Raw genomic sequence first — 25503 nt, 5'->3', positions numbered from 1 at the left:
CGCTGCTTCGTTTCTGCGCATTTTATGATCCTGACCGCGAGACCTGCAGCTGGATCTGGATCTGGATTCACCCTGCAGACAAGAGTCCGAACCGAACCGGACCGAACTGAGCCGGGCCAGAAAACCAGACCCGGAATAGAGACAGGGAGACAGACAGGCTGCTTCATCTCCTCCTGCAGAGCCGGCCGGAGTCATCCTCCCGGTGAGCACACACACACACACACACACACACACACACACACACACGCACAAACACCGGTCAGTCACACGTTGAGGGTGTGTGTGTGTGTGTGTGTGTGTGTGTGTGTGCGCGCGCCACTCCCTTCCTCTTCTATAAAACCGTTAATTTACCTGCAGACGAACATCACAGGTGATCAACCATGTTATATTCTGATCACACACACACACACACACACACACACACACACACACACACACACACACACACACACACACACACACACACACACACACACACACACACACACACACACACACACACACACACACACACACACACACACACACACACACACACACACACACACACACACACACACACACACACACACACACACACACACACACACACACACACACACACAGTGTGACTGACTGGTGTTTGTGCGTGTCTGTCTGTCTCTCCCTCTCTGTGTATGTGTGTGTGTGTGTGTGTGTGTGTGTGTGTGTGTGTGTGTGTGTGTGTGTGTGTGTGTGTGTGTGTGTGTGTGTGTGTGTGCAGGTGTGTTACAGTACATGTGTGTTGCTGCCGGATCATGAAGGTCACAGAAGCTGAATTATAAATATTAAATATGTTGATTTATAAGGTGACATAAACATTAATATTATAGATTATTATTATTAGTGTTGAAATATTATCGCAGGTAAAACACAGAAAGGTTAAATATTGAGTCAAACAGGAGGATTATAATATAGTTATTATTGTATTTAAGGCATAAATATTATTATGACACCATAAAGTATAATTACAAAATATAAAGTACAAACTCCTTCCTGCTTCTTTTTGAATATATAATATTTAATATATAACATTTAAATTAGTGTTTCTTGTGTATCAGGTTGAAATAAATTGCTTATGTTTGTCCTGTTTATTTAATTTATTGCTGTATTTATATATTCTTTTTAACGTGTATATTATAAAATATGACATAAATGTTTCATTCTTCTAATTAGTAATAAAATACTTATTGTAATTACATCATAAGGTCCAAACACTGCCGGTCACACAGGAACAGAACGGGTCAGATTAAAGGTCACGGTTTTTAAAACAAGTGTTTATTAAATGACGTATTTTCTAAAAGTGTATTTTCCGTCTGTTTGTCTTTTTCAGAGGCGGAAATGTTTCCTTCAGGTTAATCTGACGCAGGATCAGTGATGCCGGCCCGTGTTTCAGTGTTTCAGTGAAGTCTGCAGGGGAATCGAACCTGTGAGGTGGATCCAACATGGCCGCCGTGTGTGGCGCTTCATTTACAGTGTGTCTGTGCGTCCTGCTGCTGCTGCCGCCGCCCGCCGTCACCGGTCAGTTCAAACGCAATACTACATTATAGCCCAGACTCATTCACCGTAGCCTAGCACAAAGACTGGAAGCAGAGGGAAACTGTTAGCCTAGCCTAGCTTTGCCTAGCCTAGCCTAGCCTAGCTTAGCCTAGCCTAGCTTAGCCTAGCGTGTCTCCAGTAAACCTCGTGCTGGTTGTTGATCTAAACACCAAACCCTCAAATGAAATGGGTCAAGTTTAATTTGTGTCTGTCTAGCCTCGGGCCCTCACTTCTCCTCGGAGGTAAACGTCAGCCAGATGGACGTACGCCCTTCCCCCCAGCGTCACTTACTTCCCCTTTTTTGAGTCAAAGTCTCGACACTACGTCCATTTTTTATACAGTTTGCGGTTTTTACAGTAGTTACCAACTACGACCAATCAGAGCAATCAACAAGGTGACCTATCAAAAACTGGAAGCACAGGGAAACTGTTAGCCTAGCATAGCCTAGCCTAGCCTAGCCTAGCGTGTCTCCAGTAAACCTCGTGCTGGTGATTGTTTCTGACCTAAACACCAAACGCTTCAATGAAAATGGGTCATGTTTTAAAAATACGCAAGAAAGCCAGAAGGAGAAACAGAAGTATGTTTGGTTTAGCCTAGCTTAGCACAAAGAGTTAGCCTGATCACTGGTTACACTCCGTTTCCATCTTTCCTGCACTGCGAGTAAAAAACGGGCCTGGGTCGCGGGGGGAGACAAGTACCCTAAAGCACGTGGCACGGTACAGACGGACAGTGGGAGTGCGCCCTTAATGCCGTACTGCCCCGAGCTAATCACTGTTAGCCACCTCAGGCTGTTAGCGACTCTCCAAGTTTCTCTGTTAATAGTTCAAACACCAAAAAACTGTCTCGTGGATTATTTGATGTAGGTGAGTGTCGGAAAAGAGCATGGGATGATTTTACACCGTAATTACACTTTAACGACTCATGACCCGAAAACCGCTGGACTCAGCGACAGACGGATCAGAAGAACTTCATCTCCCATCATGCACTGGTGTCAGCTCACAGAAACATTAGACAGTAGTGTGGGGTGTGTTACAGGAACAGCGCACATTCCTGTTTTAGTTTGTTAAAACATTATAAGATGACTCATGACGCACACACACACACACACACACACACACACACACACACACACACACACACACACACACACACACACACACACCCACGCACGCACGCACACACACACACACGCACACTGTCTTATAAACACACACACACACACTGTCGTCAGCCAGTCTGTCAGTTTTTGTGTTTTGTTGTGATGTGTTTGATAAGACGCAGACACACATTCCACCTTCCTCTCATTGTGTGTGTGTGACTGTGTGTGTGTGTGTGTGTGTGTGTGTGTGTGTGTGTGTGTGTGTGTGTGTGTGTGTGTGTCTGTGTGTGTGTTACATAAGACTAAATAGTGAGTGAGGCTCCGACAATTTAGGGAGGGTCAGTCAGATTCCTGAGAGGCGACGTCGACGACCACACACACACACACGAACACACACGCGCACACACAGACACACGCGCACACACACACACACACAGCTCATTTCCAGACTTTCTTATCTAAAAGTAGCAATTTTGTCTCACGACTTAACAAATACTACGTTTCCATCCATTTGTTCTTATGTTATTTTGAAATTGATGTGTAAATATGTGCAACAACGTAGCTTAGCAACAAAGTCACGTAGCTTAGCAACAAAGTCACGTAGCTTAGCAACAAAGTCACGTAGCTTAGCAACAACGTCACGTAGCTTAGCAACAAAGTCACCTAGCTTCGCCTTGGTTTGTCAGTGGGATTTCACGCATGCCGTCATATTTAAGACCCTTCACACCGGAGTGAATGTTAGCTCACCAAATTGGTTTAAAAGTCTTAAAAGAAGCTTTATTCCCCAGGAGCAGGAGCAGACAAACAGCCGTCTGCTGATGAACGGACGAGCGTATGTGATAACGATGTGCAGATCGTGTTTAACACCGGCAGTTTGAACACGCCACATGGCTACGTACTGATTAACATCCGGTCTTTGGGAGAACGACACACACACACACACACGCACGCACGCACGCAGGAACGCACGCACACACACGCACAAACACACGGGCGCACGCACGCCCGCACACACACATGCGCAAACGCACGCATGCGCAAACACACGCACGCAGGCACGCACACAGACGTACGCGCGCGCACACACGCACGCACGCACGCACGCACGCACGCACGCACGCACACGCTCTCTGACTGTTAATCTGTGTGTGTCCGCCTGCTGCTTTGTTGTAGTTCATTAAAAATAAAAAGTGGGCTGAGCAGATGCTGCGGTTGCTACGGCAACGCTGAACATCAGACGTCTGAGGGACATTTTTAAATAAAAGCGACTCAACATTTAAAGTTTAAAAGAGCAGAAAAACGGCTTCTGAGCTGCTCCCCTGCTGCTTCGAGGCAGGCGCCCAGAGTGGAGGGAAGCTATTAGCCGTGTGTGTGTGAGTGTGTGTGTGTGAGTGTACGAGTGTGTGAGTGTGTGTGTGTGTGTCACCTCCGTCCAGTTTCATTAGATCACAGACTCACGACTGCAAAAGCAACATTCAACACAAACACTCCCTTTTTCTTGCGTTACTTTTCTGACATTTTTGCTCCTAAACGAAGAATCTGATGAGACATTTAGGTCAGAACCAAAGCAGCGTTTAATCTGTAATCCCTAATCTGTGTAATCCTGGTGTACTTGCATCCCACGGTCTTTTTTAGCATGAATATCCATCAGATAAGCCACCGAGACAATTTGTGTATGAACTATTAATGGAGAAATCCAGGAGAGTCGCTAACAGCCGGACGTGGCTAACACTGATTAGCTCGGGGCAGCACGGTGAAGGCATTCAAAGGTCTTTTTTAACCACTAATGCTGCTGAAAATAACAGCAAACCTCTGCAGCAGCATGAGAAGAGTCCCTACACACACAACAAAGCACCAATGGGCTCCTTCCTTTGGGATTCACTTGAGTGGACTTTACTATGAGAGGAGCTGGTACAGGGGCCAGTAGGTAAGTCTTTAAAACACTCTTTAAGGGCGCACTCCCACTGTCCTTCTGTACCGGGCCAAAACCGTTTTTTCAGCTAAAGCCTAGTGCGTTTGACCAGTGTGAGTGCTCCGCGCATAACTGCAGACAGCGGGCCATCCAGTTATTTCCTGTGTGCCTGTTGGGACGTAGAAAAAAGAAGGAGGGACCATGCGCGGACATTTAAAACAATGGCGGTGAAAGGTTCACGTTGGTGTGATGCGGAGGTGGAGTGTTTACTGCAGATTTGGTCGATGAAAAGATTCAAAAACAGTCGACAAGACGCACAAAAACTCAGAGGTCTACGGAAAGATCTGGAAACAAAGCCACGCATCGCCATGACGTCATCGATGCGTGTGACGTGTTACGGCGTGATGACGTATAGGCAGCAAGAAGCATTCTCCGAGGCCCAGGTAGTGTGAGTACAAACGGGCCTGGAGGGGGGGACAAGGACCCTAAAGCACGGGGCACGGGACGCACGCACAGTGGGAGTGCGCCCTAAATAAACTCTAGCTTCACTAACTACGCTGTTGCTGCTTTGTTGTGTGTGTAGGGACTCTTCTCATGCTGCTGCAGAGGTTTGCTGTTATTTTCAGCAGTATTAGTGGTTAAAAAGGGCGTTTTGGATGCGTTCAGGGCACCGCCGCGAGCTAATCACTGTTAGCCCTTTGGGACCGTTAGTGTCTCGATGGCTTATTTGATGTATTCATGCAGAGAAAGGTCGTAGAACGCAAACACGCCGGAATTGCACTTTAATGCACGTTGAGGACGTCGTTCAAGTCCATTGTTGTGGATTCAGAGATCGACTGTGAGGACATTCAGTAAAAGCACGAGTGTCCTGAGAGACGAGAAGGAAGTTATAGACGTGGTGTCGGGACATCGCGTTAATAGAGCTCTTATAAAAGTACACAACCACCCTGAGGCAGGACCCACTGCGTCGCTCTGTTGTTCTCTCCGTAAAAAATGCCAAAGTACATCATTATTTGTTGCTGTCAGGCTTTTTACAGGCAGAGAGGTGTGTGTGTGTGTGTGTGTGTGTGTGTGTGTGTGTGTGTGTGTGTGTGTGTGTGTGTGTGTGTGGGTGTGTGTGTGTTTATGTGTGAGACTCACACTGTTCCTGGACTTCCTGCTCAGGCAGAACACGAGGACTCGTTCACGTCTGCAGTCTTTATCTGGGTATCTTGAGATCTGAGCGCAGCGCGGACAGAACACGTGTTAATGCTCATTACCCAGATACAGATCAGGTGGGCCCACCAGCGCCACCGTGAGGCCAGGACGTTTAGATTTGCTGAAGCTGTTACAATCCGTGCGTTTGCATGCAGTCTAAAAACCCGATAAGGGCGTACCCCGGTCTCTCAAAGACCATGTAAACACCGTACCCCGGGTAAAATCTTGGTCCTCATACACTGGTTAACACTCACTCACTCATCACTCATCTTCAGCCTCTTATCCGGGGTCGGGTCGTGGGGGCAGCAGCTTTAGCAGGGGACCCCAAACTTCCCTTTCCCGGGCCACATTAACCAGCTCTAACTGGGGGATCCTGAGGCGTTCCCAGGCCAGTGTGGAGATCTAATCTCTCCACCTGGTCCTGGGTCTTCCCCAAGGCCTCCTCCCAGCTGGACGTGCCTGGAACACCTCCCTAGGTGGGAGGTAGAAGGGAGACTCCAGCCCCCCTCCTGAGAAAACCCATTTCGGCCGCTTGTACCCGCGACCTGGTTCTTTGGGTCCTGACCCAGCTTTCATAACCACAGGTGAGGGTAGGAACCAGGACTGAGGGTAGATCCAGAGCTTTGTCTTCCTCAGCTCTCTTTACGTCACAACGGTGCGGTAGAGCGACTGCAGCTCCGCCCCCGCTGCTCCGATTCTCCGGCCAAACTCACGCCCCATCGTCCCCTCACTCGTAAAAATGCGCTCTCGTATTATTAAAGGTTTTCTCGTCTGCGCATGCTCCCCACTCCGCGGTGGCGGCTTTTGACCCGGAAATAGAATAAACCAGGAAGCAACGGCGCCGAAAACAACGCGAAACAAACAATAACAGAGCTTTGCTTTAAACCGAGGGAGGACTTCGCAACGGCAACTAACATCAAGACACATTTCTGTTGTAATTCTGTCTAAAAGTCGGGTGTTTGTGATTTTGACAAAGGTGAAAAAAAAACGTATTCCGAGTTTTTATTTTATTGGAGGTTAAAGTTTATAAATAATTAGGGGCGTGGCCTCTTGAGTGACAGCTAGCCTCTGGCCCTCACTTCTCCTCGGAGGTAAACGTCAGCCAGATGGACGTAAGCCCCTCCCCTCAACTCACACATACATGCCCTTTTTTGGTCAGAGGAAATGAGGCGGAGTCAAAGTCTGACAAGATGGAAATGAACGTGCTGCGTCTGTGTTCAGGTCTGCAGTCGGAGGAGAGAGAGTGTGCCTTCACTGACCAGCTGGAGGGGGCGGAGCCTCAGAGCGGACCCACCAATGAGCTGCGAGGAGTGGTGCGAGAAAACGGAACGGTCCGCTGCATCCGCGGCTCCCGCTGCTTTGGATTGTGGGAAAAGAGACCAGACGGGGAAATACACCTGGTGAAGCAAGGTGAGACACACACACACACGCACACACACACACGCACAGACACGCACAAGCACACGCACACACACAAGGTTCAAAACTGAAAAACTGCTTCCTGTGTTTTCAGGTTGCTGGACTCACATCGGCAACCAACAGGAGTGTCATGGCGACCGTTGCCTGGTAACGGCGACACCCTCTCAGATCCAGAACGGCAGTTACCGATTCTGCTGCTGCAGCCGAGACCTCTGCAACGCCAACTTCACCGAGGCCCCGCCCACCGCCGACACCCCCGCCCTGAGGCTGATTAACACAGACGGGCGGGATGACAGGCAGACAGGTACCGACCAATCACAGGCCTCGTATCAGTTGTTGCTGGGCAGAAAATTCCAGTAGTGGACGAGTATTTAGATCTTTTACTCTTTAATAACTTAAGTTAATTCACAGATTCACAGCACTTTCACTTCTGGTACTTTAAGTATATTTTGACGTTAACGATGACGTCATCGTCCCACAGATAAACAGCCGTTGCGGCGGGAGGAGACGGCGCTCATCGCCCTGGTGACCGTCGCCATAGCAGCCGTCGTCATCGTGGCATTGTTCCTGGGATACCGTATGATGAAAGGTGATCACACACACACACGCACACGAGGACACTGGTGGTTAATAGTAATAATAATAATAATAATAATTAATACTAACCGTGTTATTTGTTTGTGATTGCAGGGAAGCAGAAACACAGTCTGTCCGCTCTGGATGTGATGGAGGCGGCAAACACAGACGCTGCTGTCGACCTGGATCATCTGAAACTACTGGAGGTGCACACACACGCACGCACGCACAGAACACTGAGTCTGTAGCTCTACAGCGGGACACGATCCCGCTGTCCAGTCTGACGTAACACCCTTTCAAAATAAGATTTCCGGGTCCAAACGCTCCGTTGCAACAAAACAGACACAATGTCCGAACATGTGAACGATCACAATCTCCTCTTTGGTCGGTTAGACGTCTTTTCATCCATAAGACCTCTGCAACCTCTGCAACGCCAACTTCACCGAGGCCCCGCCCACCGCCGACACCCCCGCCCTGAGGCTGATTAAGACAGACGGGCACAATGTCAAGGTCAAATGACAGTTAGGTTGTTTTTTAAAAACTCAGATCTGTTCAAACAACGGGGAACGCGGCACTGCGGCGTTGGTGAAACACGAGGCTTGGACCCGGAAGTTGTATTTTGAAAGGGTGTAACGTAGCATCTTAACAGTCGGATTGGCATCACCACCCAAGTCCGTTTCTTGTTTCCGTCTCTAACGACCTTCTCCTTCCTCCTGGCAGCTGATCGGTCGGGGCCGTTACGGCACGGTGTTCCGCGGCTGTCTCAACGAGCGCTGCTTGGCCGTCAAACTTTTCAGCTCGGCCAACCGGCAGAACTACGCCAACGAGCGCTCCATCTACGGTCTGCCGCTGCTGCAGCAACACGACAACATCGCCCGCTTCCTGTCCGCCGACGAGAGGACGGCGGCCGACGGGCGACCAGAGTTCCTCATCCTCATGGAGTACTACCCGCACGTAAGAGACCCGACCAACCCACCGTCTGTTACAAGTTAAGGTTAAACAGCATTTTTGTGTTCGCTCTAGCGCCACCCGCAGGACAAACTGTGCGTTTACCTCCACGACCATGACCGATAAAGGATCTCTGCAGCCTACAGGGGGCGCCGACCGCACGCCGTCAGTGCGGTTACACACTTGAGCTGCCTTCTGTCTGGCTCTGCATTAATCCTGTTATTGTGCTGGAAGACGGCGCCTTCAGTCCTACTTCCTGTCTGGAGCCACCACTGACCGACCACACGCACACACACACACACACACACACACGCACGCACAGACACACACACAGTAAACCAGATCTTTATTATCACTATCTCTCATTCACAAACCTAAACAGAAACAATTTAAGCTTCCTGTTTATAACAACACACTTTATTTACACAAACACACACACACACACACACACACACACACACACACACACACACACACACACAGAGACACACACACACACGCGCACAGTTGGTTCACTGCATTCCTCTGTAGCAGTCAGACAGTAATTACCGGCTTAACAGTCTGCTCACCCACCCACACTTGCGCGCACACACACACGCATTACACACACACACACATTACATACACACACACATTGCACACACACACACACACACGCGCATTACTTATCTGGCAGGTTGATTAAAGGTATTTTAAGTGTTTACACCTGCAACTTTCAGTGTAGGTGAGAAAACTTGTGAACATTATCTTCGTCCCACTTTGTTTACCTTTCAAAATAAAAGCCCAACCTTAAATTCTCTCTGTATAACTCCCTCCCTCCCTCGCTCCGCTGCATCTCTTTGGCCTTACACTCGAATAAAGTATGAGTATCCTCGTCTGTTACTTCCTCTGCACTCCTATATGGAGATATAATTCTGCAGTTGAGACTTCAAAAGCCACTTTACCATAGACGGCATCTACATCAGTGGTTCCTTGAAGTCTCTATCCCCCGATCGTCTCCTTGTTTTTGTTTCCTGCCCATGGGAAACAAGGAAAGTAAACGACTCTTGTTCTATGTGTCTGCGTGTCTCAGGGCTGTCTGTCTCGCTACCTGTCTGTCCACACAGTGGACTGGTCGACGTGCTGCAGGATGACTCACGGCGTGACCAGAGGACTCGCCTTCCTGCACACTGAACTCTACAGAGGAGGTACAGCTACCAGCCGCTACAGCGACGCTGGTGTGGTTCTCACCTTGTGAGAGTGTGTGTGTGTGTGTGTGTGTGTGTGTGTGTGTGTGTGTGTGTGTGTGTGTGCGTGCGTGTGCACGTGTGTGCGCGCATGTGTGGAACATAAGCTACAGTGTGTGTGTTCAGTCTCCAGTTCACTGACGTGTTTTTTTACTAACAATGGATGAAGAAGAGACGTCAGGCGGTGAGACACACACTAGACTTCTGATGCGTTCACTGCCAGTGTGTGTGTGGGATTTAATGACGAGAAGAGAAACAGAATATCCGCAGAGTTATCCCGACATTTTCTCATTTGCTTTCATGTTAATCTGTGATTATGTTTCAGCCATTTTGTGCAGAAAACTGTATTTCATGTGGGGACATGCTTCTCCTCCGCAGTCACGCCGCTGCTGCTGCTGAATGTTAAACACGTCGACTGGCTGCACATGATAAAGATAATTAAGCGTCTCTGAGAGCTGCTGGTGTTCATTCTAACACAGCAGGGCGTCACAGACTGACTGTGACAGCTCACCGCTCCCCCTGGTGGTGACTCACACCACTGTCTGATCAGCTGTTCCTCATCAGTCGAGGTCACCGTGACCTCGCAAAACGGGGTTTTGGCCATAACTCAGGAATCAATGCACTAATTATGGCAACATTTCTTTAAAAGATTAGATTTTTGGGGCGGTTTTCAAGCCTTTATTTTGTAGGACAGACAGGAAATGGGGTGAGAGAGAGGGGGAGACATGCAGCAAAGGGCTGAGGTCTGATTCGAACCCGCAGCCGCTGCCTCGAGGACCTTCAGCCTCTTTACATGGAGCGACTGCTCTAACCACTGTGCCACCGCCCGCCCCTTTGACAACATTTCACGCAAATGTCTAATGGGATAAAACAAAGTGATGATTTTTGTATATCCAAAAGGTCAAAGGTCAGCTTCACTGTGACCTCATCATGTCTCTGTAGTGAATGAGGCCCAAAGTTTGTTGGTAGAGAACGTCGCGGCCGAGATGTCGCGTGTTCAGGGAGGTGGAGTACCGAGCGTAAACACGCAGCACACACACGTGAACCCGCTCTCTGTCTCCACCCAGACCAGTACAAACCAGCCGTGGCCCACAGAGACCTGACCAGCAGGAACGTCCTGGTCCGAGCCGATCTGTCCTGCGTCCTCGCCGACTTCGGTCTGTCCATGAGGCTGACGGGGAGCCGGCCCTGTCGCCCCGGAGACGACGACACCCTGGCCATATCTGAGGTTTGTCCTGTGACGGCGGCAGGTGATACGACAGGTGTTAGACGAGACAGGAGGAGTTTACCTGTGTTCGTGTGTGTGTGTGTGTGTGTGTGTGCAGGTGGGGACGGTGCGGTACATGGCCCCGGAGGTGCTGGGTGGAGCTCTGAACCTCCGCGACTGCGAGTCGGCGCTGAAGCAGGTGGACGTCTACGCTCTGGGGCTGCTCTACTGGGAGAGCTTCAGGAGGTGCTCTCACCTGTTCCCAGGTAAGACGCACCATCCGCGTCCTCTTCGATGAGCGTTTGTAGTCCAATCATAAATAATACCTGACGTGTGTGTGTTCAGGTGAAGCGGCGCCAGAGTACCGGCTGGCGTACCAGGAAGAGCTGGGGAATCACCCGAGCTTCGAGGAGATGCAGATCCTCGTCGCCAGGGAGAAGTTCAGACCCAGATTTCCCGAAGCCTGGAAGGAGAACAGTCTGGTGAGTGTCACAAATGAACTCCCCCTCTCCCCTGATGCTCATCCCCCCAACATCTTTATCTAACTCGACCTCAGCGCCGCCTTCGACACCATCAATCACCCGGTCCTCCTCGTGAACCGGACCTCTCCGACCGCCACTTAATTAGTTCAGTAAATCCAACTCCAACACTCAGCCTCAGCCTCTCGACGTGTCCCTCAGGGTACGGGGCTTGGTTCGCCCTCCGCATGCTTCCTCTTGGTCACGTCACACACCAACGTGGCCTTGACGAAAACTTCTTCCCCGTAGAAACGTGTCGGAGCTGAACCGATGACGGTAATAGTCGTGACTGTGTGTATTTTTAGGCGCTGCGTTCCCTGAAGGAGACGATGGAGGACTGCTGGGATCAGGACGCCGAAGCTCGACTCACCGCTCAGTGTGCAGAGGAGAGGCTGTGTGAACTCACAGTGCTGAGCACACACACCGCAGTACACAACCACAGGTACACACACACGCACCGCAGTACGCAACCACAGGAACAGACACACACACACACACACACCGCAGTACGCAACCGCAGGTACACACACACACACACCACGGCACACAACCACCGCAGTATACAGCCACAGGAGAACACACACAGAACGCAGCCACAGGTACAAGCACGCACCACAGAACACAGCCGCATGCACACACGCACGCACGCACGCACACTGAATACACACCCATTGTCTTTTCTGATCTCTCCCTCAGGAATCTGTCTCAGGGCCGCCGGCCTCCTCAGGTCGGCTCCGCCTCCTCCTACATCGAGGATCTTCAGGTGGGCGTGGTCAAGAATCTCCAGGGAGACGGCCACCCAGCATCCATCGTCAGGACGACCACGAGCGGAGCAGAAGTTGCTGAAAAGAACAGAAACTCCATCAACTACGAGCGGCAGCAGGCGCAGGTACGAGTCCAACGCGGGAGAAATGACATACAAAACAAACCTTTGTGATATTTATTCTCTCTCTCTCTCTCTCCATCTCTCTGTCAGAGTCAGGCTCGCTCGTCCACTTCAGACAGCAACCTGTCGAACAGCACCGCCCCGACACCTGCCTCCACCCTCTGCACCATCTCCGAGTCCGAACACACAGGTGAGACTTTAAAGTTATACTGCAGCTATTTAAAGCATAAACATAAAACAGCTGCACAAGGACAGGTGCTTGAAATCCTTGGAAATTCTTTAATTTTAATGTTTTGTTATCAAAGTTTAAGAAATTGCTTGAAATTATCCACATTTCTTTCACAACAAATGGCTATAGAATAGGAAATGAATTGGATTCATTATCCTTCTGTTATTACAAAACATAATTTTAGTGTTTTATAGCATAAAAAACCTTTTAATATGTATGCATTTGTAGAAATATGTCATTTAACACAGCTGTAAGGTGCCGGAAAAACTTGAAAATGGAGCTTGAAAGTGCTTGAAAAGGGCTTGAATTTGATCTTGGAAAAGGGGTTTGAACCCTGTAACTTTAACCATCTCACGAGAGCTTCACAAATCTCACCGCATCCACGCACCGAGACCTATTTGTAGAGTGGATGATCCCTGTGGCAACAGCTGACTGACAACAAACTAGATTTTAGCTGTGATTCGTGCTTGGGCACAGTACGACTGGACAGTGTGAGTGTGCCCTTAGTCTGTTTGAGTGGACAGGTGTATTTGCCGAGTTGTTGTTGTGGAAGTGTCCTCAGTAAATGCTGTAAATGTCCCTGCTGCTCTCCAGGTGGCGCTGCGCCCAATGTCCCAGTCTGCCTGCAGCTGACAGAAGAAGACCTGGAGTCGACCAAACTCAACCCCAAAGAGGTCTTTACTTCTAATTTGTTCCTCCCTGTGAGCGACCTTCAGCCCTGGCGTTAAAAGGTTATTAACGGTTATTCCGTCTCCGCAGGTCGACAAGAATTTGAGGGAAAGTTCGGATGAAAACTTGATGGAACATTCACAGAAACAGTTTGGCTCAACTGAGCAAAACCTGCTGTACCATCAGATCCTACAAACCACTGAGGTACTACCGCTGTTACACACTAATAGGGTATTAGTACAACTGAATACGCTCTCCGTGGAGGTTCAGTGGTACTGACACTTCTTGGCTGATATTGATTGTAAGTAGTAACCGTAGATGTGTTCTTGTGGTTCCTCTAGGCGAACAACGCGGTGTTGGCTCTCCATGGTGAACGTGGGGTTGTTGGTGGGGTTGATGCCCTTCCCTCCTCCTCTATCCACCCACTCCCCAAACAGCAGAACCTGCCCCAGAGGCCAACCAGCCTCCACCTGCTCCCCAAAACCAAGGAGACCACCTCGGCCTCTTCTCGACTGAAGCTGGGAAAGCTGAAGTCGAACCACAGACAGGTAGAGTACAATTAAACCAATATGGTAGAGTTGTGCGCCAAAGATCTGACAAAGGGTGCCGGCATTACTGGAGATCTTGAGTTATAGTTTTACTTACAGGTCTGGATCCTCTCTGTTAGGGATATCACTTTGCACGAGGTAATCTCGCTCCGACAGGTTGTGGTGTTACTGGGGTTACTCATCATCATAACTCACCCCCACTCCACAACAAGGTTCAGGCTACGGAAGCTACACAAGCATTTTAGCACTGTTTCAGAAATGATCTCCCTCCATATTAACACGCCTGAAAATGTACTGGGCATGCGTGTGCCGGAGTAAACAGGAAGCAGATTGTCTAACATTACTCTGCAGCTGGAAATTATGGATGTATAAGAAAGGTAGGCTGATGACGAGAGCGAACTGTTATTATAAGTAACACATAAGTACATATAAGGCGGTAACGGCGTCGAAAAACACAGATTCGGCGTCATTGCAAAGCAAATACTGCGTCACATTAGAGCATGGGTGTCAAACTGATCCAGTAAAGAGTCGCTGTGGCTACAGGTTTTCATTCCAACCAATCAAAAACACACCTGGTCCAACAAACCATCTGTGTGAAGACAGTTCAGGTGATTGAGTAAGTCGAGTCAGGTGTGTTCTTGCTTGGTTGGAATGAAAACCTGCAGCCACAGCGACCCTTTACTGGATCAGTTTGACACGCATGCATTAGAGCGTTGCTATTATCCATTGCGGAGGAAGTTGGCATAATGGGAAAGGAGCACCCCACAGAAGGATGAAGTCATAAAAGGTATGTCAGCCCAACTATAATGTTTTGGCTTGACAGGTGTCTGGATGGGTTTTCGCCCATCCAGACTTAAAGGGTACCCTGGAGTTTTCAAACTAAAACAGGCTCAGTAGTCTTTCCACGCATCTCCATTTTAGCGGCTCAGAAATGTTCTCGTAGTGTGGAAGCGCGGCGTAAAAATAGCGAAAGAAGTGTGGATGTAACCAAGATCACTAATGTTACAGTAACTGTTTAAATTGCTTCACTTATCCAGAATGTGCTATATTTCAGGTGGAAACAGGTGTTGCTAAGATGAACACGGTAGCGGTCGCCTCGGCCGCAGAGCCCCACCAGGTAACCACGGTGACCAACAACACCAGCACAAGAGAAAGCATCGCGACTGTGAGCCGAGTCAACGGCTACAGTGCGGGTATCCCAACCCTGGTGACAAAGGGCGGAGGACGGACCAATCCAGCGGGGCCGCAGATGGAGGAGGAGGAGGGCAAGATGGAGGAAGGGATGATCACAGGAAAGGACAACCACATGAACGTGCTCAACTCCAGTCCAGATGAACACGAACCGCTGCTGAGAAGAGAACAGCCGCCAGCCGAGAGCGACCCCCTTCCTCCTCTGCATCAGCATCATCATCAGTCACGAGCTGGAAACATTACGTCGGGGCGAGGCTCAAATACCAACAACAACAACAATAGGATAGCGTGGGGATCAAACGTCAAGATCAAGGGTTTAGAGGTGGAACCTGGAAGGATGATTGGTTCAGAGGGTAAGGACGTCAACAGCCCTAAACCTGATCCACATCCGGTCCCCGCCACTGCTACAGTTTCAAACCTGGAAAATAAAGTTCTGCTTTCTGGGCCATCAGGACGAGCTACATCTGACCATGACCCAAGACCACAAGCCCCTCCCACTGGCTCAGATACAGGCCCGTGTGTCCAGAAAGCCCTTTGTGCAGAACCAGTATGGACCTCTGGATCTACCAGAAGCCCAGGGGCTCATCTGGTCCGCTCTGCTGCCACTGCACTGGTACCAGGCTGCAGAGATGCAGATTCTGACTCACTGCCAACCTCAGCAAAAGCTCCAGTGTCAGTTCCAGAGGCCCCAGGATCCCCAGCCACCTCAACCTCCTCTTCAAAAGCCCTAGTTTTAAATGGCCCAACCTTTGCTCCAGAAATCCAAGCCCTAAAAGCTCCAGTCTCAGAACCAGAAGCTCCAGTCCTAGAAACTCCAGTCCTTAATCTGAAAGCTTTACCTTTAGAGGTTCCAGCCTCCGCAAATCCAGATCCAATACCTCCAGCTTTGGAATCTCAAAATCCAGAAACCACAGCTCTTGCAGAACCTGCATCCGTAGTTCCACAATCTCCAGGTCTGCTGCAGCTCCAGATGGTACCGGCCAAAGCCAAGAGGCGTGAGCGTCCTTGTTCTCTGGACCTGTCCTTAACCTGCATCTCCTCAGGTGAGTCAAGATTAAATGTTTAAGAACTGGCTGTCTATTGGATGGTCCCGCTGCAAAGGGGGCAAAAGTACCACAAAGTAAATACACTCACACTGAGTGGCATAGAGGGCGGCGGAAACCGTACAAGCTCCTAAAGCAACATGGTTTTGACACAATTCATACATTCAGTGTTTTTGGACCACACAGAGTAGCTCCCCTAAGAACTACATACCTTAAGGACTTTTTTCTGTTTGCATTCACACTGGCAATAGGAATGCTGAAGTTGCATAAGCCTGCTGATCCCAAGGATGGCAGACTACAGTTAGCTAGCTAGCTTGTCTGTCTCTGATGCTGGTTAGTTAGCTTGCCAGCTGCTTTCCGCTCAGTGGCGGGGATTGAGTCCGAGTTACTGTTAGACTGCCTGTTTCACTTTAAAGTATGTCGAAATGAACAGGCTAGTCGGCTAGCTAGCCTAGTAGTGGACGGCTGGTTAGTAGTTCCTCTTGTGTTGGGCAAGTACCTACCTCTCAAAACCACACTGTAAGAAGTACGATTGTTTGTAGTTCTCGTAGTGCGGATACAATAAAAAGGGGGGTTTCTATGAAAATGGCCACTGTTGTGAACCGCATTTCAATTCTCTAAAAAGATATCTACCTTTTGAATCCTGTTTTTTCCTCTGTCCTCAGATGATGTTTCTCTGACAGATTTCGGCAGCACGAGTGCCTCAGGAGATAAAATAAAACGGCGTGTCAAGACTCCATACACCCTGAAAAAATGGCGTCCAGCCTCATGGGTCGTTTCGACAGATACAGCTCTCGACCCAGACTTTGACTTCAGCACCAGTGGCAGTAGCAGCCAGGCCCAATTCTCATCTGGTCTTCAAAGAGCAGGAGCCACTGGCATCCCCAAAATCAATCAGTCAAAATCCAGTATGGCTGTCTTTTTGGTTGGAGGTGGAGCCACGGCGACCACGACCTCCGAGCCTGACGGGATGACCTGCTTCTAAAGCTGTTTTCTTTTTCTTTTCTTAAAAGAGAGCGATTTAATTGTTTTACTTCTTCGTCTTCCTTCTCTTTTGTTGTGGAAAATGGAGATCGCTGACAGGACTAAACTGAACCCAACGGTAAGCTGATGGCACAGGAAATAGCCCAATATAAAAGGCTCCCAGGCTGCTGCGTTTGTTTGTTTTTTATGCTTTTTTGAACAAAGTTATGGGACGTGGCATTAAAACAACTACAGGAACTGCTTATGAAATTTCAAAACAGTGGGTTCGTAATTCTTGTTGAGCTACATTTTCTTGATTCAGCTGGACACGTTTTGATGGATTGTGGCCGAATGACCATTTGTCGACTCTCAGCCTTGGTCCTGTGTCCAAATGCCCATGATTTCCATCATATATTGTTGCTGTTATATATTGCTGTTGTTGGTGAAGTGAGGGGATAACCAAACTTCTACATGATGGCTTCTGTTGCAGTTACTTGTGGTCAGTTGTTTATACTAGGTATGGCCTTAACCGGGCATTCACACCAAAAGCGATTGAGGCGATGAAAGCGTCCAGCTGCCATTCAAAATCAACGTAAATGACGTGATGATGCAATTTGACAAATTTGAACTTTTCAAGCGACACCGCGTGACACTATGCTGCGACAGCCAATCAGCGTTGAGATCGCAATAAGTGTCATCGAAGTTCTCTGTGACAAATCCAGGCGATCAGCAAAGCCACCATTGTTGCAGTCCTTGGGGGAAACCAGACTGTTCCTATGGATATAGTAAATAAATATAACTATGACCTGTGGATGGCAGCAACGTGCCTTTAGGCGTCTAGTCTGCCAGAAATCCAGAATAAGACGAAAGCCCTCTCACTACAACACAACGGCTCTTTTAAGCGCAACACACTTCCTCTGAGAGCTCATTTCTGTTCTTTTAAAGCATTCAGATCCCTGGTTAGCACTAGCATAACTTCTGTTTAGCACAACAGCAGAGTAGGATGAGCCGGGGGTTAGCTTCAGTTAGCTAGCCGCCTCGGCTGCTATCTGAGATTGAAGCAATGATCAAAAATGTGACAAATGTATTCAAGTGACGCGATACTCTCATTCCGGGCAGCTTAATCATTCACATCTCCATTGCTCCCGGTGTGAATGCACGGCAACACTACCTGGGTGACAAATTTGCCCAAGACCTTCAAAATATATTTACGGTCATTGGTGAATTGAGGGGATTCCCTGACTTCCAGATGACCGGCTCCTGTTGTGAATGACCTTGTGGTTGGGGCTTTGATCTTTCCTGAATTGGAGGAGGTGTATGTGAAAATGCGAATCTGAAGCAGTTGGACCGGAAATTAACAGGCTTTACCGTCCCAGCTCCCTAGTACAAAGACCGTGCAGTGTCCGATTGAGCCCATAAGTGAATAGAGCCCGTCATTGTCCAGAAAACCGAATGGGGCGAGTTGATGACGTTTAAATTATCTGAAAAACGAAAAGGAAACAAATATCCAAGGGTGAAGAAGAAGGGTGATTTACAGGAAGTCGATGAGATTCATTAACTTTGGTCGGTAAGGGCTGATGCGAGACTTGGTTGTTGTTTGCAGTGTAAACGGACATTGTCCAGAGATCATATGAAAAAAGGACTTAGGTGGTCCAACGGACTCTCACCCGCAGCCAGTGACTAGTGTTAGTGGTTTTGATCAAATCCGAGGACTGAAATTGCCCAAGATCTTCAAAATCCCAAATCTTTTCCTGTCACTGATGAAGTCCCGTACTTCTCCTGCTGCGAGTAGTCTCAGTGGATGTGGCCAGTTGCTGGATTTGATAGCCTTTAGTCTCCAAAGGGTTTGTGCTTGTTGGTATGACCTCAATCTCAGCACCCAACGGCTATCGGTCTGAAGACAATGGGCAACATCTAATATTTCTAATAACCGATAGCCGGGCAAGACTGCCTCTTCTGAACGGCGGCTATTGTTTATGGCCAAATTAGCAACTTGACATACGAGTTAAGAGGCGACAGATATAAGCACATGAATGCAGATAAAAAAAAAAGCTAAACAGTCGTCAGACAATAGCCGATTGGGTTCCAAGATCGCATTTTGGCGAATGCGTTCGGCCTCTTTTGCTGTCCACACAGACAGTTTACCTGCATGCAACCAAAGCCTGCTCCAACGTGATTGGTCAATACTACTCGTCTTACTACTACTTGTCTTACTTATAACTACTTATAACTTGTCCCATTGCCTACGGATTCTGCATTCATATGCAGATATCTGTTTTTAGAGATGAATATGACCTTGAGCCTACCTGAGGACTGAAATCACCCAAGACTTCTGTTCTTCAACATCAGTTTTAGGGGAGTGTGATCATAACAAAGCCATTTCTCGTAGATATTTGGGCTCCATTTACGATTAACCGTGACCAGAGGATTGGGTCAGTAGTACTATTTTTTTTTAAGCACTTTAAACGAAGTTAGCATTATTTAGAGAACTAACAAACAATATAAAGGACACGTGTGCAATTCAGATAGTAACGATGGCATTTATTTAGGTGATTCTTTGTGTTTTTTGTGCTTTTATAGAGTGTTTGTATGATTTGAACCTTTACTCTAGCTATGCAGTCAGCTCATGATGCCTCCGCCTGTTGACAATGTGGCTCAGACGCATCAACAGATTGATGACATCACTGTTTATTCTTCTACTTTAAACTCTTTTATGAAGTAGTTTCAGCTGCCTTGTGAGGTCTGCTGTGACCGCCATGTTAGGGCTGGAGGGAGACAGGAAGTGGGAAAAGAAAGGTTCCCTCAGCCTTGTGACCTGCGTAAACCTCGGCCACGTAGAACCTCCTCAGGTACCTTTAGGCTCCGATCAGACAGAGCACGTTTTAGCATCCTGCGGCGTTTTCTATGAGAGTTTTTGCTTTGCTCACTGCTTTTGCATTTCTGAGCACTTCGTGTTTCAGCTCCATGTGCCTCACGTTTTTGTGGAAGCGCCCTGAACGCCTCGAGTTGAAAGAACTTTTAACTCAATGTCATTTAAGTTCACAGCATAATATCGGTTAGGCTGAGGATGGGTGATCTGGTTCATTGCCTAGCAAGGTTAAAAACTGCCAATGCTCTGTCTTCAACAACGCGCAGTGCAGAGCGCCTTGTGGATAGCAACCTGCAAAACGCTCTGATCTTACTACTCTAATGTAGGTTTGAACTCTCGCCGCTCTCTTATTATTTAAAATGCATTTAAAGATGAGCAGGAGGTGAAAAGAGAGTTAAATCTGTCAGGACAGGTGAACGACAGCTGATCCAACGGAGAAAATACGCCTTCGAACGACTCCAAAGCTCTTATTTACTCGTTGTTTTGTGTTCGTCACCAGTCCATCCAGAGTCAGTTTGTTTTTTAGTTTTAGGGACCCGCTCAATCCTACAGTGAATTACCAGTTTGTTAGATACACTGGTACAATCTGAAAGTGTCAGTATGCTTCAGAAAAAACGCTTTCCGATTGTCTAACAGCGTCTGAAAGTGTGTTCAGAAGTAGTAGTTGTGAGTTAAGGATGCTATAAACGCAGCTCTCGACAGCAACAGTTGCTGCTTGGTGACGCTTCGGGTCGCCAACGCGCAAAGATGGTCGAATACCTTCATCAAATGATCCCCAGCACTTTCTTTTAGTAGCACTACGACGTTAACTGGCCCAACCTGCCTGACAACCATCAGTAAACACTGAAACGTAGTCATTTTAATTTAAATCCAAACAAGTGACGTTCTGTGTTTGAAACGTTTGGAAAATGGATCCTTAAAATTGATATTTTTATGTAATTATTTAAAAGGTATATGCATTTAGTCGTAGTTGTAGTGGAACGGGTTTAAAATGTCAGATTTGTTATTTTTTGGTTTGACTTTTTTAAACAAAAGAAAGATAGAAGTTGTGAGATAACGACTGAATTTAAAAAGTCGCTCCATTTTCTGCTTTTTTTTATATTTATGTTGTTTTTTTATAACATTTTAAATGTTTCTTTTCTCTGAATGGCTGATTTTGTAAACGGCAAGTTATAATCATTTACATTTCTATGTATGTGACGCATCTGTAACTGCTCCTTTAAACTTGCAACTACAGTAATTTGACTTAACAGTTATTATAAATATATATATATGCATATTATTTATAATTTGACTTAACATTTAGAAGCATTACGCACTTTTTTCTTGCACTTTTAAAGATCTGAATTTTCTTTTCCTGTGTGTCCTTATTGTTACCCACGCTGTCAACGACATCAATACTATACTGTTACTTTACGTTGATCGTATTTTAAGATGCCTTCTAAAATGTATTTCTGTTTTGTTATTTTTGTATTTTCTACTGTTTGTACTGTTTTTAGATATGCTAATGTGTACATACGGATGAGAAGACCTACGTTTTACATGTAAACTTGAAGGCAGACGTGTGAAACGGTTTTACTGAACCCATATGAATTTAGCCCTGGTCGTCGGTGTTAACGTTAGCTAGCTGTGGTTTAGCTACGGCTTCGTCTCACTTTGCCAGAATCGCCTCCAGCACCGCTCGTCATTCTGGGAGCTTTGGTTCGTTTGTATTTCTTTAAACCAATCACAACCGTCTTTAGTGGCACGAAGCTCCAGATGCAGCGACGTGTCCGACGTTTCACACGCGCCGGATGTCTTTCGGGCGTCTGGAAAGCCAGACTTGGCTAGCTCTGGTTCAGCTCCTGCTCTGGAAGCTTCTTTCGCCGTTTAGGCGTAATAACACGCCAAAGGTCGAGCACTTTCAATGGGGATTAACTCATTTTTCCATGGATGTCTATGGGGATTGACTCAACTGGCGGTTTAAGGAACTGCAGTTCAGCCCTGAGATTGTCTCTTGAATAACATACAGAGACAGTTTTCAGCATCCTACTGATATATTGATAATTACTAAATACCTGACATGAGCTTGCATTAGCTTCATTAGCATCAGAACAGTCCCTTAACTTTATGTTAGCTTTAAAGAAGGATTAGGACGCACTTCTTGTGACAAATCAAACTGTTATGTTGTTAGGATGTCCAGACTTTGGTATTTCCATTGTTAAAACCTCCAAAAGCACAAAAGTCTGGCTTTAGTCTTTAGTGGTCAGAACGGGCCTGAACCCTGAACCAAGATGGCGTCGGCTTAAACGCTTCTCACAGGCCTTGACTCTGCATCTACACGTATAAACTGTACATCTACGCTGTTGTGCCCTGAGAAATTAATCACTTTCGCTTTGAGCGCACATCTACATTTAAAACACTGCGTTTGAAGGCGCGCACAAAGAAACACATGTGTTCAGACTGAGTACGAAAGACATTTCCTCCTTGCGGTCAATGCGCGACGTTACAGATGTTAGCTGTAGATAGCTAACGACGTAACTTAAGCAACAAGTGCAGCTCTTTATTCGCATCCAGCCGTTTCTTTGACTTTAGTCACACCTCTAAAATGTGTGTTTGTTCATTTATCCTCCTGCTAACTGGTTCAGCGTGAACTACTTATCTTGAAGTTAAAAGACGTCCCAGAAAGCGTTTATACCGGTGGATCATCCCTTTAAAGTCATTGTAGCTTATATAGTTATAACACAAAATGAATAGGATCTACTGTACACGTCATCTGTATTACATTTAGTATTAACAGTACATTTTTATCCTCCTGCATGACATTTCACACCGCTAAAATGCCATTTATGTTATTTATTTTCCTCTTTAATTTGCTTTATCCATATTTCCAACCGTAGTAAAGATGCAGGATGCGGAGTCGCTGCCACGTCCGACTGTATATTGTAGATAAAAACCATAATATTTAACTGCTATGTTCGAATCCCCTGTCTGCTGTTGAATATGATGTGCATTTCTTTGGTAATGTTTGTATATTTCACTTTCCAATAGAGTGCAAAGACCGTGTACGTTATGATTACACACTCATATGGGACCAACGACCATCTCTGTGTACTGTCAGTGTCGTATTCTGCGAGCTCGCAGTCCTCCTTACTGTTAACATGTAGTGTTAGTGTGCATTCATACAAAGCATGTTGTGCAATCCCGCAGATTAGAAACCAACCGGAAGAGTTTCATCCCGACATGTTGTAAATCCACGTAGAGGAAACGTCATGAATATCACAAGCTTAAGTTCATCATTGAATAAAGTACAGAGGATCCAGAGTGTCGATGTGTTGTGTTTATTTACTCCGATGCTCGCCCTGTATTTTATGCTTGCAGCTTCATGGAGAACCGCTCATCCAAACAACACCTGCTATAAGATAAAGCATCATTTCCGACACGTTTTCCCCTGATGTTAGAGACGAGACGAATCGACCAGAGGACCCTTATGATATGAAGAGCTCTTTTCCAAAACGAGATAAAAGCCACGTTTTAAATAAATGAGTTTGAGCCACTTTGCTGTATACAGACCCTTTTCACTGCTTCATCAATGTTTCTGCCAAATCTCTATATTTCCTTGTTTAAAATGGTCTCAAGATGCAGTTCCTTTCCAAACCGCGACCAGCGCCAAACCTATTTTTAGCCTAAATGCGATTTGCGTTGAAAGGAGCCAGTTGAGGTGGTTCAGGATCATCTGGTAAGGATGAACCCTGGGCGCCTCCCTAGGGAGGTGTTCCAGGCACGTCCAGCTGGGAGGAGGCCTTGGGGAAGACCCAGGACCAGGTGGAGAGATTAGATCTCCACACTGGCCTGGGAACGCCTCAGGATCCCCCAGTTAGAGCTGGTTAATGTGGCCCGGGAAAGGGAAGTTTGGGGTCCCCTGCTGGAGCTGCTGCCCCCGCGACCCGACCCCGGATAAGAGGCTGAAGATGAGATCAGATGTCCAATGTCTGCATTTTGGGGTAAGCAGTGAAATAAACTGCAAGTTTGTTTTTTTAAACAGTTACGTTTAATATTCTTTTTTTCACATGTTCGTTTTTTGATGTTAAGGACCTGCAGATTTGCCGAATTGAAGAGTGGATCCTTTAGATTTGTGAGAACTTTAAAATTATCATCTACAACGTGTTTAAGTTATGAGGACGGGAGGACAAAGTTAAACTGCAAGAGGGGAGTTTTGGTGAGAAGCATAAAAAGCCTCAGCGCTCAGGAGGCAGAACCGTTCTGAACTGTCTGGTTTTCAAAGGAGCTGCTGTGACATTCAAACGTCACTGGATACGCGAATTCCTGTCGAGTACACGCCGAAGAGACAAGACCTGTTATTTATAACGTGTTTTAGATTTGTATCTAAATATACAAGTGTTATTATGAGAAAGGCAGGACAGTGTTAAAATTGAGAGATTTGTGGAAAACTTTATTAGCATATATTCACAAATAACAAGACAAACATAACATTTTGACATCGTACTTACAGGAAAAAATACAAATGTATGAATTTTGAACATTGGCATAGTTCCCTTTAAATTTCAAAACAACAGTATTGACACATTAATTCATTTTAAAAAAATACCTCACTCAGGGTTTCTGAAAATGCATGTACCAAATTTCTGACATTTGACTGGACACACACACACACACACACACACACACACACACACACACACACACACACACACACACACACACACACACACACACACACACACACACACACACACACACACACACACACACACACACACACACACACACACACACACACACACACACACACACACACACACACACACACACACACACACACACACACACACACACGTTAAGAACAGTTTTCATCCAAAAGTTATAACAGTGCTTAAGTCTGTTAGCCTGAGCATTTAGAATACACTCTCGGTTATATTGTTATCGTTATTACTAATCTTATATTATATTTTCATATTTATATACAGTTTTATCATTACTGCGATTAATAAATTACTACTACTATTATTATATTACTATTGTGTTATTATGATATCACTATTATGATATAATTAAAGCCATAGGATGTGTTGTCTCTGTCGACTGTCCTCACAAATCTCCTGTCAGAAGCTCCTCTGCTGATAACATTAAAATGATAAAAGTAAAAACAGCATTTTTTAAATATCAGAGCTCCCTGTAACACAGCTCCATCTGTGACGTTTTTAACAAATCAATAAGTTTGTAAATCGGTCCAAAATTCAGTGAATAATCCTCCTCAGGGACTGAGGAGTAGCGCTTCCCTTCGCAGGTTGATGCACCGCTGCCTCTGCTAGCCCTGTTCCAAGATGGCGGCGCTTTAGGCACGTCCCAGTTAAGTCTATTGCAACCGTTCCAAAACTACGGTGTCTTTAGAGGTTCAAACACGAAAAAGGCGAAGCGTGTTTGTTGTGGTCGGAGGCGGAGGGAG

At 46.8% G+C, this 25503-nt stretch overlaps 1 protein-coding gene across 1 annotated transcript; it reads left to right on the top strand.

Moving 5' to 3' along the window:
- Positions 1–1440: 1440 nt before the first annotated feature.
- LOC310952483 (bone morphogenetic protein receptor type-2-like) lies at positions 1441–17210 on the top strand (the record flags this gene model as incomplete). The annotated part of the gene is made up of 18 exons (XM_083921101.1): positions 1441–1539; positions 6987–7175; positions 7279–7488; positions 7666–7773; positions 7875–7966; positions 8481–8714; positions 9781–9895; positions 11002–11162; positions 11260–11407; positions 11487–11623; positions 11965–12101; positions 12356–12548; positions 12636–12735; positions 13369–13448; positions 13534–13647; positions 13785–13991; positions 15046–16225; positions 16891–17210. The coding sequence occupies exons 1-18, from the start codon at positions 1464–1466 to the stop codon at positions 17208–17210; spliced, it is 3801 nt and encodes a 1266-aa protein (XP_083777227.1). The 5' UTR covers positions 1441–1463.
- Positions 17211–25503: the final 8293 nt, after the last annotated feature.

This window comes from Echiichthys vipera (genome assembly GCF_963691815.1).
Source record: "Echiichthys vipera genome assembly, chromosome: 10".
Classification (NCBI taxonomy): Eukaryota; Metazoa; Chordata; class Actinopteri; order Perciformes; family Trachinidae; genus Echiichthys; species Echiichthys vipera.
The sequence above is the reverse complement of the archived record's forward strand: the minus strand, read 5'-3'. Positions and strand labels throughout refer to the sequence as shown.